This window comes from Ascaphus truei, chromosome 3 (assembly GCF_040206685.1).
Source record: "Ascaphus truei isolate aAscTru1 chromosome 3, aAscTru1.hap1, whole genome shotgun sequence".
Lineage (NCBI taxonomy): Eukaryota > Metazoa > Chordata > Amphibia > Anura > Ascaphidae > Ascaphus > Ascaphus truei.
The window spans coordinates 5,851,753-5,867,484 of NC_134485.1; the positions used below are offsets into that span (position 1 = coordinate 5,851,753).

A 15,732-nucleotide genomic window follows, 5' to 3' on the forward strand; every position below is an offset into this window, starting at 1 on the left:
CTTACAAGCTGTGGGAAGATCATTAATGAACACTGAGAAGAGTTGGGGCCCCAGAACAGAGCCTTGCGGGACACCACAGGTGATGTCCAGGGGGTTCGAGTTAGAGCCTGAGATGGACACATGTTGGGATCTTCCTGATAGGTAGGACTGAAACCAGTTTAAAGCATGCTTCCCTATTCTAGAGCTCTGGAGTTTGTTAAGCAGGATAGCATGATCAACTGTGTCAAAAGCCTTTGCAAAATCTAGGAATACTGCACCAGTGAGTTGTCCCCGTTCCATTCCACACTGGATTTAGGAATACTGCACCATGTATGTATCAGAGATTCTTACTTGATTCCCAGATACATCTTTTGGGGTATCCTGTAACTTGGGAACCCCGATAAATAGACACATTCTGTAAAGACTTTCCCTGGAAAACCCATCCTGAAGCTTACAGCTTAGGAATCTCCTGGTCCAAGCACCCCAAGTGTAACGCGTAGCTCATCACAAACGAAGCGCGACCGCGGTGCTGAGGTAGGGAATTGAGAAACGCCAACCCACCGCCACGCGGGCTGGCCTAGGATGTAGTGTAGTGGTTTAAGCCAGGTCAGAATTGGAGATGGGAGAGTAGTTGGGTACTTGCCAAGTTCAGGAGAGGAGAGTTGCGGATCGTCGGGGTGCGTAGCCAGGTTCAAGATTGGAGATAGTCGGATCGTCAGAGTACTTAGCAAAGGTCAGGACTGGAGACTGGAGAATGGTCATGCACGCCGGATCAGGAGTGGAGAGAAGCGGAGTCCAAGAACTAGCAGGTTTCAGACAACAAGAGGTTAAACAGGCAGACAAGGCAAGGCAGGGTCTCAGGAACAGGATGCAGCAAGGCACGGTGCCACACTAGACTATGCTCAGCAAAGGTAAGATGCAAGTGAAGGGTATATATAGGAGGACCCACCAATGGCAAGCCATGGCAGAACCAGGAAGTGAAATCCCATAGGCTGCTGGTGCACACAGGTGTGCCGTAGGATGCAGCCTGATCAGGGTGAGATTGATTGCGACCCGCGCATGTCACAGAGGTTAGATGGCAGGTCTTAGAATGCGCGATACTCCCAATCCGGTTCCGCTTGATGTCAGAGCGGGGGCGGAGCTTGGAGCTCGCATTACTGCCAAGTTGGTTCTGTTGATCAATAGAGCGAGGGCGGGGCTTAAACCGCACAACAGTGGGAAGGCTGGATGAGCGCCCGCGTCATGCATCAGAGCGAGGGGTGGTGCCAGGGTCCGCAAATACCGGATCAGACCGCGCAAGGTCCGCACGCGTGTGCGTCACAGGACCAGACGAATGTGCATTTTGAGTGTTTGTTGCCGAAGGACCAGTGAGGTGAGGAGACGGTCCATGACCGCCAGGATGGCGATTCCTCACAACGAGAAAGGCAAAACACACAAACATCTTTAATGTTGCATAATTTGCACACAGTCTCTGCAATGCATTTCCGACATCTGGGTCTAAGAGCTGACACTCTACGACCTTAACATGGTTCAGGGGTAACCAAGTGGGCTTAACATTTATTAGTGAGCCTGGTTAACACCTTCACCATTGCATCCTTCTGGGACTTGTAGTCCTGCAAAGCCCTTCAAGGCAATTTAAGATGGCTGCTGCGCTGATTGCCACTGCACAAGTGCCGAGCTCCGGAATGACCACCGTGTTCCCTCAGATTGTGCGGGGTCCCAAAGAGCAACTGGCAAGTTCCCTGCACCAGAGCAAGGTAGGGGACTCGACTATATATATATATATATATATATATGTAAACATTTTTATTATAATATATATTATATAATATATATTATAATATGGGGGGGAGGAAAAGGGTGATGGGTGGAGAAAGTGAGGAGGTAAGTTTGAGAAGGGGGGGAGTGTTAGAGAAAACAGGGGGGGGGGGTTTCTTGCAAGTGCACCGACATGTGGGTGGGGGCCCTGGTGGAAATTTTAGTCCTTGGCCCTGGGAAAGCTGTCTGTGGCCCTGGGGAGGATGGGTGGTAGTTAATAGTAACAATGTCATGAGCCAGGTCAAGAAGAATGAGTAATGTCCTTAGGATTCAGCAAGGGGGATACTATTTGCTACTTTGGTGAGTGCTATTTCAGTTGAGTGAGCAGTGTGCAAATCTGATTGTAGAAGTTTTAGGAAAGTATAGAAGCTAAGGAAAGAACATACAGTATATAGGAAGACATTTATGAATTTTAGAGGCAAAAGGCAGGAGAGAGACAGGGTGATAGTTAGATGGCTGGTATTTTCCTGCCTACATGTCAACAAGAGAAATAAAAACATATTTAGGATGATGGTATCTCCAATTTTGGTTTGTATACATATTTCTAATTGTAAAGTATTACTTAAGCTCCCACTACAATGTTGTAGATTGATGTGTATGTGACCTTCAGTAATAACATATTGATGGTTAAAACAAGAAAAACAATAGGTGTTGCTGGGAATTCTTACCCTAAATGTGTGTTCTTATCTCAATCCTTTTTTTTACTGTAGTAGTTAATGAAGCATTGATGGGGATAAATTGTATTCATTTGGAATTTGCAACAATGGTTGACATTTTATTTGATTTAACAGGTAACCTTCAGTGTACAGTGTTTACAATGTGGAGTTCGGAGACTGGACATCCGGCTCCAATATAAGGAACAGAATAGGTTACAGGAAACAAAAGATAACATAATGTTCCTTATTCTTCTGGTCTCATAAAGACAAAGAATATCTCTCTATATGTAACACCTTCTACTTCAATTCCTACATATAAAGGTTTTCATTCTCTCTTTCAAGTCTCTTCCTTTTTTAGTGTAAGTGGCATACACAATGTGATAACTTAACATGCTGAGTATCTTCTTTCCTCTGAGAATGTCACCTTTGCCTCCCTTCTTACCAGAGTAACATTTGGGTTCCATTGAATGTCATTATCGGTGATAGTGAGTTGCTGACCGACAGGTGCTGAGGAGTTGAAGCTTCCAACTTTGATACCAGTCACAGTAGGGTCAGAGGTAGTGATCCAGTTTATAATGTCATAAAGTCCAGGAACATCCCCGTCCTTAGTAAAGACAATCTCCTCTCCAGAAGAAGGTGTAAAATGAACATGTTTCAGGTTACTGTTCAGCTAATGAAAAGGCACATTAGAGTTACTGCATATAACTTCAGTTTTATCCTTAAATTATATTTTGCATTACATTTCAGTATCTGTAAACTCAAATCAGATAACTATATTACATTTACTATAAAGTAGACAGTAATACTTTCTCTTTAATGTACAGTACACAAACACACACACACACACACACACACACACACACACACACACACACACACACACACACACACACACACACACACACACACACACACACACACACACACACACACACACGTAGTATATATAGATACAAACCTTGCAAATCGCTTCACAAAATGTAATGATAATAAAGATTGTTCATAGTAGTTTCATATCAGCTAAGACCATACTGTAAGCTTAAGGAAAACATAGAGGCAAATTCACTCAAGGTTGAAAAATGTAAAACATGCTACTATCAGATTTTATTTATCGGTCTAATCACTAATACTATATCGCCAGCGCTTAGGCAGTGAGAACGTACTTTTTATTGAGACAATGTGTCAGAAATATGCATAATGCAATGTATGCAAAAGAACATGCAGAACAGTAATTATTCACTGCTTCTGTATTCACTATGCAGCACATCTCCAAGTGGCACATTATAAGTGGCAGGACTACTGAACAACTGAAGTTTAATAGGAAGTTCAAAAGTAGTGAAGAAGTGGACACCCCCAACTGGCCCTGATTCCTGCATTTGAACAACGCTGGAAAGGAGGATATCATCTATACCAGACTGCATCATTACTGCTGTGATGCTGCCTTTACCATTTATATTTGCTGTGACTTCACTTCTTCTCAAATTATCCACTTCTTTTTACCAGCCTCATTATGTCTCTAACTCTATTCATATATCTCCATCTCTCCTTTCTTCACCACTTCTCTGTTCACATGAACTCCTTTCTTACCTGCGCCCTCTGACACCACACAGCTATATCCCCTGCACTAAAAAACACCCTTACAAATCATCCTCATACATTCTCTTTCTATCCATGCTTCTCCTCCTTGCTTCTGGGGATATCTCTCCCAATCCTGGTTCCTGCCCTATTCCTACATGCGCTCTTCCTCGCCTGCCAATTGCAAAATCTACTCCCTCTGGTGTCAACTCCTCCAACCTCATAGCCATCCCCTGCCACCCTCCCTCCTCTCTCCCTTTCTCCTGTGCCCTTTGGCATGCTCGCTCCCTTTCTAACAAGTTCCTCTCTGTACATGACTTTTTTCTCTCTCTGCTCTTATTTGCTACTAGCTGAGAGACCCGGCGTTGCCAGGGAGTACAATTTCCCACTCCCCCCTCTCTCTCCACTCCCCCTGTCTGTTCCTCCGCTCCCCCTTCTCTGTTTGTGTTCCCCCTCCCGTGCAGCTCCATTCCCCCCCTACAGTGTTCTACACACACACACACACAGGGTCCCCCACACATACTGTCCCCCCACACACTGTCGTCGTCCCCCACACACACACACTGCCCCCCCCCACACACACACTGTCGTCGTCCCCCCCACACACACACACTGTCGTCCTTCCCACCACACACACACACACACACACACACTGTGTGTGTGTGTGTGTGTGTGTGCTCATGGTGTGCGGTGTTGGTCAGAGGCACACGCGGTCATGGTGTAAGGAGAGTGTGCATGTGTGTCTCTTCTCCCTGACTGGCCCGCAGGCCAATGAGCTGTCCAGCACACATACACACACAAACATTATTTGAGACATATATATAGATAACTGAGACCTGGCTCACTCAGTCTGACTCTGCTCTGGAAGCTGCCCTCTCCTATGTTGCCTTTCCTTCTCCCACACTCTGCGCACTGATGGCAGGGGTGGAGGCATGGGGCTCCTGCTCTCCTCACTCTGCCATTACCAAACCCTTCCTATTCCTCCATCTCTTGCTTTTCCCTCCTTTGAGGCTCACACTGTCCAGATTTTCTCTCCTCTCCCTGTCCATGTGGCGGTCATCTATCGCCCACCTACCTCTATTCATCCCCCTTCTGCCTTCCTCTCTCACTTTGAATCCTGGCTCTCTTTTTTCCTCTTCTCATACTCCCCTGTTCTTCTCATTGGGGACTTCAATTGCCACATTGATGACCCCTCTCTCCCTTGAGCTTCCCGCTTTCTTTCTCTAACCTCTTCTTTCGGCCTTCAACAGTGGACTGCAGCCAGCACCCACAAGGATGGCCACTACTTAGACCTGGTTTTCACTAAAAACTTCTCTCTCTGATTTCTCCATTTCCCCTTTTCCTCTCTCTGACCATCACCTCATCTCATTCTCTCTATCTCGCTTCTCCATTCTCCACCTCCATATACCCCCCCGTTCTGGAGAAACCTGCGCTCTATTCACTTACCTGACTTTGAGTCCACTTTACGCTCCTCTCTCTCCTCTCTCAGCTCTGCTACAGACCCTGACAACCTGGTTAGGAACTACAACTCTGCCTTGTCCTCCTCCCTTGATCTACATGCCCCGCTTTCTCTCTGCCGCACTCGCCCTTCTAACCCTAGACCCTGGATAAATTCCCACACGCGCATGCTGCATTCCTCCACTCATTCCTCTGAATGCCTCTGGAGGAAATCTCATACTCTCGCAGACTTCCTTCAATACAAATTTATGCTATCCTGTTTCAACTCTGCCCTATCGCAAGGTAAACAAGCCTACTTTTCTTCACTAATGAACATGCACAAGTCTAACCCACGCCAACTGTTCTCTGTCTTTGATACTCTACTCAAACCACCCTGAGCTGCCTCTCCTTCCTCCATCTCCGCTCAGGACTTTGCTGACTATTTTAAGGAAAAGGTGGAATCCATACGTCAGAACATCCCCTCTGTTTCTTCCTCCCATCCTACACCTCTTCCTAACTCCCCTCCTGCATTCCTTGACTCTTTTTCCACTGTCTCAGAGGAGGCTGTATCGCTGTTGATCGCCTCTTCTCCCTCTACCACTTGCCCTCTTGAACCCATTCCCTCCCATCTCCTAAAACCTCTTGCTCCTACTATAATCCCTACGCTCACACACATTTTTAACTCCTCCCTCTGCTCTGGAACCTTTCCATCCTCCTTCAAACATGCAACAGTCATATCATTACTCAAAAACAGCGAGCTTGACCCTACCTGTCTTTCTAACTATCGACCTGTCTCCCTCCTGCCTTTTGCCTCTTAACTCCTTGAACGTCTTGTATTCTCTCGCTTGCTCCATTTTCTCAACACCTATTCTCTCCTAGACCCTCTACAATCTGGCTTCCGCTCTGCTCACTCCATGGAAACAGCCCTCACTAAAATAACTGCCGACCTCCATGCTGCCAAATACAGAGGTCATTACACTCTGCTCATATTACTCGACCTCTCTGCAGCATTTGACACCGTGGACCATCATCTTCTCCTTCACATACTCCATACTCTTGGTATTCGGAACAAATCTCTTTCCTGGATCTCATCCTACCTCTCCCATCGTACTTTGTGTCTCTTCTGCTAACACCTCCTCCTCCTCTATTGATCTGTAGGGGTCCCCCAGGGCTCTGTCCTGGGACCTCTTCTCTTTTCTCTGTACACACTCTCTCTAGGTGACCTAATAATTTCTTTTGGGTTTAATTATCACCTCTATGCTGATGACACACAAACATATTTTTCAACACCTGACCTTACACCTGCTGTACAAACCAAAGTTTCTGAATGTCTCTTCTCTATCATCCTGGATGGCCCTCCGTCGCCTTAAACTCAACATGGCTAAAACAGAGCTCCTCATACTTCCTCCCAAACCTGGCCCTACAACCACCTACCACATTACTGTTGGAACTACGATCATTCACCCAGTAGCCCAAGCACGCTGCCTAGGGGTCACACTCGACTCCTCTCTCACATTCGCCCCTCACATTCAAAACATTTATAAAACCTGTCGCTTTTTCCTCCGCAATATAACAAAGATAGGTCCTCTCTTCTGTTGCTCGACTGCTAAAACTCTCACTCAGGCCCTCATTCTCTCCTGTCTTGATTACTGTAACCTCCTGCTGTCCGGCCTTCCTGTCTCTCACCTTTCTCCCCTACACTCTATCCTAAACGCTGCTGCCAGAATCACTCTAATCTTTCCTAGATCTGTCTCAGCATCTCCCCTCATGAAATCCCTCTCCTGGCTTCCAATCAAATCCCGCATCTCACACTCCATTCTTCTACTCACTTTTAAAGCGTTACACGCTTCTGCCCCTCCTTACATCTCAGCCCTAATTTCTCATTATGCACCATCCCGACTCTTGCGTTCTTCTCAAGGATGTCTTCTTTCTACCCCCTTTGTATCTAAAGCCCTCTCCCGCCTTAAACCTTTTTCACTGACTGACCCACACCTCTGGAATGCCCTTCCCCTCAGTACCTGACTAGCACCCTCTCTATCCACCTTTAAGACCCACCTTAAGACACACTTGCTTAAAGAAGCATATGAATAGCACTGTGAATATTCTGAACACATGATACATAAAGCTTGGCCCCCTGCAGACGCACTTACCAGAACTCCCTCCTACAGTCTCTGTACGTTCTCCCTACCTAACAATTAGACTGTAAGCTCCTCGGGGCAGGGACTCCTCTTCTTTAATGTTACTTTTTTGTCTGAAGCACTTATTCCCATGATCTGTTATTTATATGATCTGTTAATTATTTGATTACCACATGTATTACTACTGTGAAGCGCTATGTACATTAATGGCGCTATATAAATAAAGACATACAATAAAATACAATACAATACATTAAACTGCAATACCGGACAATATTAATCGGCCACTATAAGATTTCTCGATCTGTATCACTTACCGCAGGCTGGTGTAAGGTCTTTCTTGTCTATGTATGTAATTGCCACTACAAAAGGAGCAGATAACCTAAACTAACCAGGAATAACAAATCCACAGAGCTCTGTTAACTCAAAACTTATAATAGCACATTACCAAAATCAGTAATAGATTAATGTGTATCCACATACCTAATTATATGCAAAAACACCTGATATTGTAACTCTCATTAGCATAGGCTTAACGCTACAGTATGCTGAGTGAGACCTTGCATTAGCTTTAAATAACATAGCGTTAAAGCCTGTATTCCCTATATGTGGCGTTACCCCCATCCAGGGCCCAGAAAGGGCACGATATATAAAAGGGCTGAAATCGATTAGAAAACGCTAGGTAAGTGCTTGTGCCTCTAGCAGAGTGGCCTCACTGCAGGGTTACAAATCTCCGAAACCCCTAAAGTTAACCCCCTACCCTAATTGTTAAATCCTTTACTTTAGCTTAGAAGCGTGCGGCGGCTGGGTGTCCAGCGGCTGAGGTGCAGGGTCCGTCCTTCAGAGACTTGGTCAGGTCGACACAGCCGCGGCCTACTGTCCCATTCTGGTACATAGTTCCAACAAGAAACATTCAACCCAAGAGAGGGGGGGGGTTTCAACCCAAGAGAGGGGGGGGGATTCAACCCAAAAGAGGGGGGGGGAGTCAACCCAAGAGAGGAGGGGGGGATTCAACATTTTTGACAATAGTGAAATAAGTCGACAATCATTTGTTGTACCTTCCATGGCTGTATGTCCAGCTTGCTGTTGTCCTTAAATCTATTCAGAGGAAGGGACAATCTGTGCTGAAACATGTCATGCAGAGCATGAGCCAGCATGTATACGGCTGTGTAAATACTGTAGGTATATCTGAAGTTGTGCACATCATATATAAAGGGAGGAAGGGACTGTAATGTTTTATTCTCAGTGCAGGGACGTAGTATAAATATTCCTTTAGAGCCAGGTATGTACGGCAAACATCCAAAATAATTCATCCATAACTCTTTAATAGCAGGGTCGCCCGGATATTTATACATATTTGCACTGTGGAGAAAATCTTTAAGTCCAGAAATGTCGCCGTTACGAACTGAAAGGGATAAAGTACCATTTAGCATAAAGAGAAATGCATCTAATGCAAAATTATTCAAATATGTCACGGTCGCTGCGACAATCCAAATTTTATTTTGCTGTCGCTGACGAGAATATTCATATATAAAGTCATCAAAAATATTATTGGAACTGTAGATTATCACCACTTTTGCAGATGACATTCCCACAGTCTGCACACTTTCTTGTTTTAAATGATCTAGCTCTGCATTATATATCTGTAAAAATTCCACACAGATTCCGCTGCTGATAATCAGGTCCTTTAGTTCTTGGCTTCCCCTTTGGCTGCTGTCGTCATCTGATGTCAAGATCCCAACCCAAGTCCAACCAAAGTGTTGCAGTAATTGGACAATAGCTTGCTGCTGATAATGCTCATTGGGTACTGTACGATAGAGGTTTGGAAACTGCAGACGGTCATTAAAACTTGAATCCATTGAACCATAGCTGATCTGTGGAGGAAATATGTTTAAATATGTTGTCACTTCATATTAAAGGGTTTATTCTATACAGGTGCGCCGACGAGTATTCTAAAACTTGCCTTGGAAAATCTGAGGCTATCACCAGGTACATGCTGGGTACATGCTGGGTGCATGCTGGATACATGCTGGGTACAAGCTGGGTACATGCTGCAAACATTTCAGTGGCATTTCTGCAGAGAGTAATGGCCCACAGGATCGACTCAGTTGAATGGGACTGCCAGGGACCCTGCTGTTAATATGATGTCTGATGATCTGATGAGTCTGTCTGCAGAAATGTAACTGAAATGTTGCAGCATGTACCCAGCTTGTACCCAGCATGTACCCAGCATGTACCTGGGTCTTGTTGGGGATTGCCCCAGGTTTGCTTTAAAATACTCATCGGCACTACAGTATATAGCCTAGCCCCCGGCCGCTACCTATATCCCTGCGCCCTACCAGTGTACAGGTGCGCCAACGAGTATTCTAAAACTTGCCTTGGAAAATCTGGGGCAATTACCAACAAGACCCAGGTACATGCTGGGTACATGCTGGGTTCATGCTGCAACATTTTAGTGACATTTCGGCAGACAGACTACTGGCCCATTGGATTAACACAGTGGGGGTCCCTGGCAGTCCCATTCAAACTAGGACTAGCAGTGATGTTTTGTATCTGTGCTGAGTAAATAGAATTTTATTTTTATACCACCTGACTCCCTGGCAGTGCACTGCTTTCTTCTTTTTTTCTACAAATGCTAGGCAAACACACAACAGCTTCAGAATACACTTAATACAACACTTTCTGGGATGGGGAAACAAAATAAATTATCCTTTGCAAGAAAGCGCGAGAAATGCAGTATCTGTTTAAAGTCTAGTTGGCTAGATCGCAAGTTGCCGTTCTAATAACTCCGCCAAATAAAAGAATTTCATAGAAGTACTTAGGACTTCTTCGAGAGTTACCAGGACTAACGAATTCCGGAGTTTGGCGTAAATCTTTGGTTGCGATGTTATTAACCCCTTGTGTCCTGAAACCACTAACGCTGTACTTGAACGAAATACTGTGTAGAGCGTAGTCACATCATGCATCACATCTGAATAACACTGGGGATAGTCCGGTGGACACAGTTATAGGGGTCATTAGCCTATCCTTAAAATGTATACCCAATCCCCTCCGTGGGAACATTTAACCCACCAATCCCTGATTTGCCCGTAGTTTGTAAAAGTGTCAAAAAAGGCTTTCCGGGCTGCAAAGTTCATGTGCTCACTTGACACCCATGCGATTTAGCATACCTGGAATACACCCCTTTCCTGGTGACCCTGGGTCTGGGGTTTGGCTCCAAGGTGTGAATGGCTCATCTAGCACTCCGAACCATCCCGGCCATTTTCACACCTTGGATCTCTCAGGCTTTTCATCCCTGCATATTCCCTAGACTTAGAGGCTCCCACTTAGTGGGACCTCTTTGAAATGCAGGAAGAAAATTACCCTCAGCTCATGCACCCTTAGCATATTTACATGCTAAAGTATCTCTTCCTGGGCTTACAGAAAACCTTTCCTGCCTGTACATTGTAAATTTACAGAATTACACACTTTATTAGAACATCATGTTCTGGGTGTACCACAACTGTAATTTTTATACAGTATGTATGTGAGTGTTTATTTATTTACACTTGCACACCAAAAATCAGGTGTGTCTGGGTGCCTCCGTTCGCGAGTTAGCCCGCTTCATTGAAATGTTTTCTTGCGGGAACTCAAGTTCACCCAGTTCCCACATCAAATGACCTACTTCTCACGGGCATTGACTTACTGCCTTTCAAGTTCTGCGAGCTAACAAGGTACGGATACATTGTATCAGTAAAGCACCTCAAGTCTAACTGCAAGTTACTTATACAACTTGACTTGCGGTTACGGAGTCGAGAGCTTGAAATGGATACCCGTACTATACAGAAGAACTCCCATACTCAGCGCTGGCTTTGCCGCTCACCACGCCATCCTTTGCCTGAAAATCAGATAGCACAGTTTACATGTATTTCTATTACAGCAGCAGGGAATAGCCTGCAAACTGGGGTTAAGAATGCTTGGACAGGGCAAATACATCTGTGCAAATACTTTAAACCACTTCCTTCCAAATGCGAGTTGGGGTTAATCAGCCGGGTATAATACCTTTATTTAGGCCTGATTAACCCTCCCATCGCCACATAGATTTCCTCCAATGAGGTTACATCAAGGTGATATCCAGCATTATTGATTGTTTCCTTCAGGAGAAGTTATTGTGCATTTTTACTGGTCACTCACAGATCACACATCACTATATTCCCACTCTGTACTATAGTCTGTTGTAGAAGCCCTACATTTTAATGATGGAGGTTATCGCGTGAAAATGTCACCATCTTTGGAGCACCCACTTTCTATACATATTGAACAATAATAAAGGTATTATGCCCATCTGGGTGCCCCTGAGCCATATTGGGGAATTCTGAATTGTCAGCTCTGCAACCCAATCATGGCAGAAACACTGTTTTTGTGAAAAAAACTGCATGTGTGTTTCTTACTATTCCAGGATATGGGTTGCCCAAGGTCACAAGGAGCCGACACCGGGAATTGAACCAAGCTCCCCTGCTTCAAACTCTCAGTGCCAGTCAGTGTCTTTTACTCACTGAGCCACATCCTATAAAAACCTGTGCAGCACGTCGGGAATCAGATTCATCCAAGGTAACAAGATTCAACTAAGATTTCATCTAATCTTCAAGATTTTAAAGTTTCATCACAAACTTCGTAAGAGCTGAGATTCCAAGAACCAATACTATGGAGACAGAACAAAAGAAGCAGATCCGGTGGAGTAAACAGCAGTGGCAAATTTCGCTGCTGACCGAGGACTGTTTCAGGCTTTTTTTGTGAGCAACTCCAGCTCCTGGGAAATTTTTCCTACAGACTTTGTTTTACAACTTTCCGTTTTGGGAACATTTTATTTTGTTTGACTTCATTCCAGTAAGTGCATTTTCAAGTTTAATTGTGTAACATAGTGTGAATGTCACTTGCGCGGAAATCCAGAGTGTGGAAGATCAAGTGCTAGACAATATGACCAGTTGAAAAATGTATTGATAAAAAAGCATCACGGTAGAGTCCTGACGGATCCTCTAACGCGTTTCACGCCAAAGCTCTTTGTCAAAGAGTGATCCGTCAGGAGCAACACAGAACTGATATAGGGTGTCGGAAAATCAGCACAGGTGTGATATAATCACTGACTTGATTGTAAGCGCCTTCAAAAATGCCAGAACTGGGAGTCACTTCTGAGTCAGATCTGTCAAGGGTTTAGCCACGGGGCTGTACGGTGGGACAAACTTCCTATAGTACCCAGCGGTGCATGGAAAAGGCATAACCTGTTTCTTAGTCCTGGGGACTGGCCACTGCACTATAGCCTCATCCTTATCTGGTTCACGCTTGAGATGCCCTACGCCCAGGTAACGGAAATGGGGGTAATCAGCTCATTAATAAAGTCAGTATGCTTTGGGGATGAAGGCGTTAATTTTATATACACTACACATGTACTATTTCCCCCTCTGTACCTTAATGTCCCCATTTTGCAGGATTGCATAGGCACAATGTATTGCATTGTATACCTGCATTACTGGTTTTGGGACACAAGATGCAGCTGCGCGAGCAAAACCGCAAGTTAATTGGAGAAGCGTGGCGCGGTCTCTCTGTTCCGTTGAGGAATATAGCTATTCCTTACTGAAGCTGGAAATTGCAACCGCAAGGTCAATTGAATCAAAGGGTTGCGGTTTTCAGTCTCAAGTGGTTCTCGGATCCAATGTATCCCGTCCCGGTTAGTAGCGTAACTTGAAAGGCGGCCGGAAATTGCCGTGGGAACTTGGTCAATTGACGTGGGAACTCGGTTAACCGCATATCAATTGATGTGAGAAGCCCATAACCCAGGCGGGAAGAAGACCCCCCCCGGAAGAAGATAGAAGAAAGAAGAATACAGATGAAGATGGATTACAAATAGAAGACCCGTGGATTGATTTGGATTTTTAGTTTAATGTTTATTTTTTTATGGTTTATTATTTTATGGGTTCCTGTGCCTGGTTGATTGGTTCATGAGTAAGCTGCGCAACGGGAGTCGGTGGGGCCAAGTAATGGTAAGTGAACTAAAGAAATGTATTTTATTTAACTTGTTAATTTTTTTAAAAGCTTTCTTAACATGTGTATTTTTTTTTTGTGGTATATCATTTCTTGCCACTGTATGTATGTATGTATATATGTCTAGAGAGATATATACATACAGGGTAAGAAATGATGTTGTTTTAAAAGCTTAATTTGATGTGTTTTAAATTAATTTGTCTATGCTGCTGTGCTTTATTGTGTGTTTAAAGTATTTTAAAATTAGATAGATGTAATTGTTGATATAGTATGGTGTTCAGGGTTAGCCTTGGTTTTAAAGTTTGTATTCTGGTTGGTACTTATATTTTCTCACATGCTAAATTGTTCTGCTCCAGGCGTGAATTAGTTAATTGTTTCATTGTTCGGGATGGACTGCCAATTGTTTAGGGATGTAAATAATGATTGCTAATTGATTTTTGTTTACTTGATTGGTTAAAATAGTTTACTTGTTTGGAGGTATTTGTATTTTGCTTGCAATGATATTGTTAACATTCATTTGCAGAATGTATATGGTGCATAGATTTTATGCATCATTTATACAATGTAAATGCAATGTATTGATTGGAATGTGAGGTGTTTCATTGCCATTTGATGATTTAGATTGTAAGATCAGTTAGGATTATTAAAGGAAATTCATTGTAATGTAGTGTGTCTGTATGGAGAAGTGTTATTTGTAGTACAGTATGGTTTTGATAACCCTTCTACATTTATTTGTATATTGGTTCATCATGTGTGTGTTTAAGGGGTTAATTGATATCTGAATGTAATTGCAATGTATTGGCTTTGTATTTGCTATGTATTTTGCGGGCAAGACAATGATGTTGCTGGCGACGGAGACTTCTTATTGATGAGGTCAGTAGTACTTTATTTATTTGAATATGCTAGTTAATGTTTTTAATAATGGGCAATGAATCTATTATCCATATCTGGATAATAGTTATTTTGCACATTATTGTACTGTAGGTGTTGGGGGGGGGTGTATGTATTGAATGTATAGGCCAGGTTTATTTTTTTTACATTCAGGGTTTGTTCCGTGGTTCTGCGTGGGACCTCTGGAGACCACCTGTTGATCGCCTCGGGTATCCCACGGGTATCAGGCTGGTGGTTCCACGGGTGACACATGCGGGGATGAAGCGGTGGCCTCACATCTGTGGGGGCACCGCCGACCCGTAGTCTGTGGGGATGAAGCTGTGTGGTCCCACTTCTGTGGGGGCACCGCCGACCCATAGGTGCGGGGATGATGATGTGTGGTCCCACTTCTGTTGGGGCACCGCAGACCCATAGTGAGCCCTCGTGAGTTCCCCAGACCCCCGTGGGAACCACCCAAGGCCCCGCAGACACCTGTGGGTCTGACCTGGGGCTCCCAGACATCCGCAGGCCTACCGTGGGGACACAATTGTGGCCCACGGTGACCCAAGGAGACCACCTGAGGGCCATGGTGCTGGCTGAACCCACCAGCAGGCCTCCAGAACCTGTTTAAAAAGGGCTGCTGGTACCCTGTAGGTCTGTCCAGGTGCCCCGCCAGCCCACCGGGGACTCACGTGGGGCTGCGTTATGAACCCTGTTTGTAAAAGGATAAATCTTGTATTTATGGGGGGCACAGGGGGTGGGTAATGTGCACAGGGGGTGGGTAATGTATTTAATAAATATAATGATGTTTATTGTGGGCCTGTGTATTGTTTTTATTGTGGGTACTGGGGGGGGGTTCCCCAACGGTGTGTGGGTAGGCCTCCCTTGTGGGTAGTGGGTGAGGGTGGTTAGGCCTTACGGGGTGAGGGGTTAGTGTGGGAGGGTATGTAGGCGTCCCGGGTGGTGGGTGAGGGTGGGTTAACCCCTTAATGACTGTAGCATTTAATAACCGCTATGGTGATTAAGGGGTTAGGGGACATGACTTTGGATGTTTTCATTTTTGTCTCTGTTTTGCAGCAGCGGAGTAGCAATGGGCAGGTGGGTTGTGGGTAGTGAGTGGGTGTGGGTGTGGTTAGGCCTCACGGGGTGGGCCATTGGCAGTGAGGCGCTGCATTATATTTACACTGCATCCCCCTCCCCCTCCCCACATTTACATACACTGCATTCACAGAAACACAGGC

General features: G+C 44.8%; 1 protein-coding gene across 1 annotated transcript in view; it reads right to left on the bottom strand.

Moving 5' to 3' along the window:
- Nucleotides 1-2,551: 2,551 nt before the first annotated feature.
- LOC142491261 (extracellular calcium-sensing receptor-like) overlaps nucleotides 2,552-15,732 on the bottom strand; it is a 68,655-nt gene continuing 55,474 nt past the window's right edge. The window contains exons 3-4 of the mRNA XM_075593552.1: nucleotides 8,662-9,477; nucleotides 2,552-3,123 (exon numbers count right to left, since the gene is read on the bottom strand). Coding sequence (XP_075449667.1) covers nucleotides 2,839-3,123; nucleotides 8,662-9,477 — 1,101 coding nt within the window. The 3' untranslated portion in view covers nucleotides 2,552-2,838. The remainder of the gene's footprint in view (nucleotides 3,124-8,661; nucleotides 9,478-15,732) is intronic.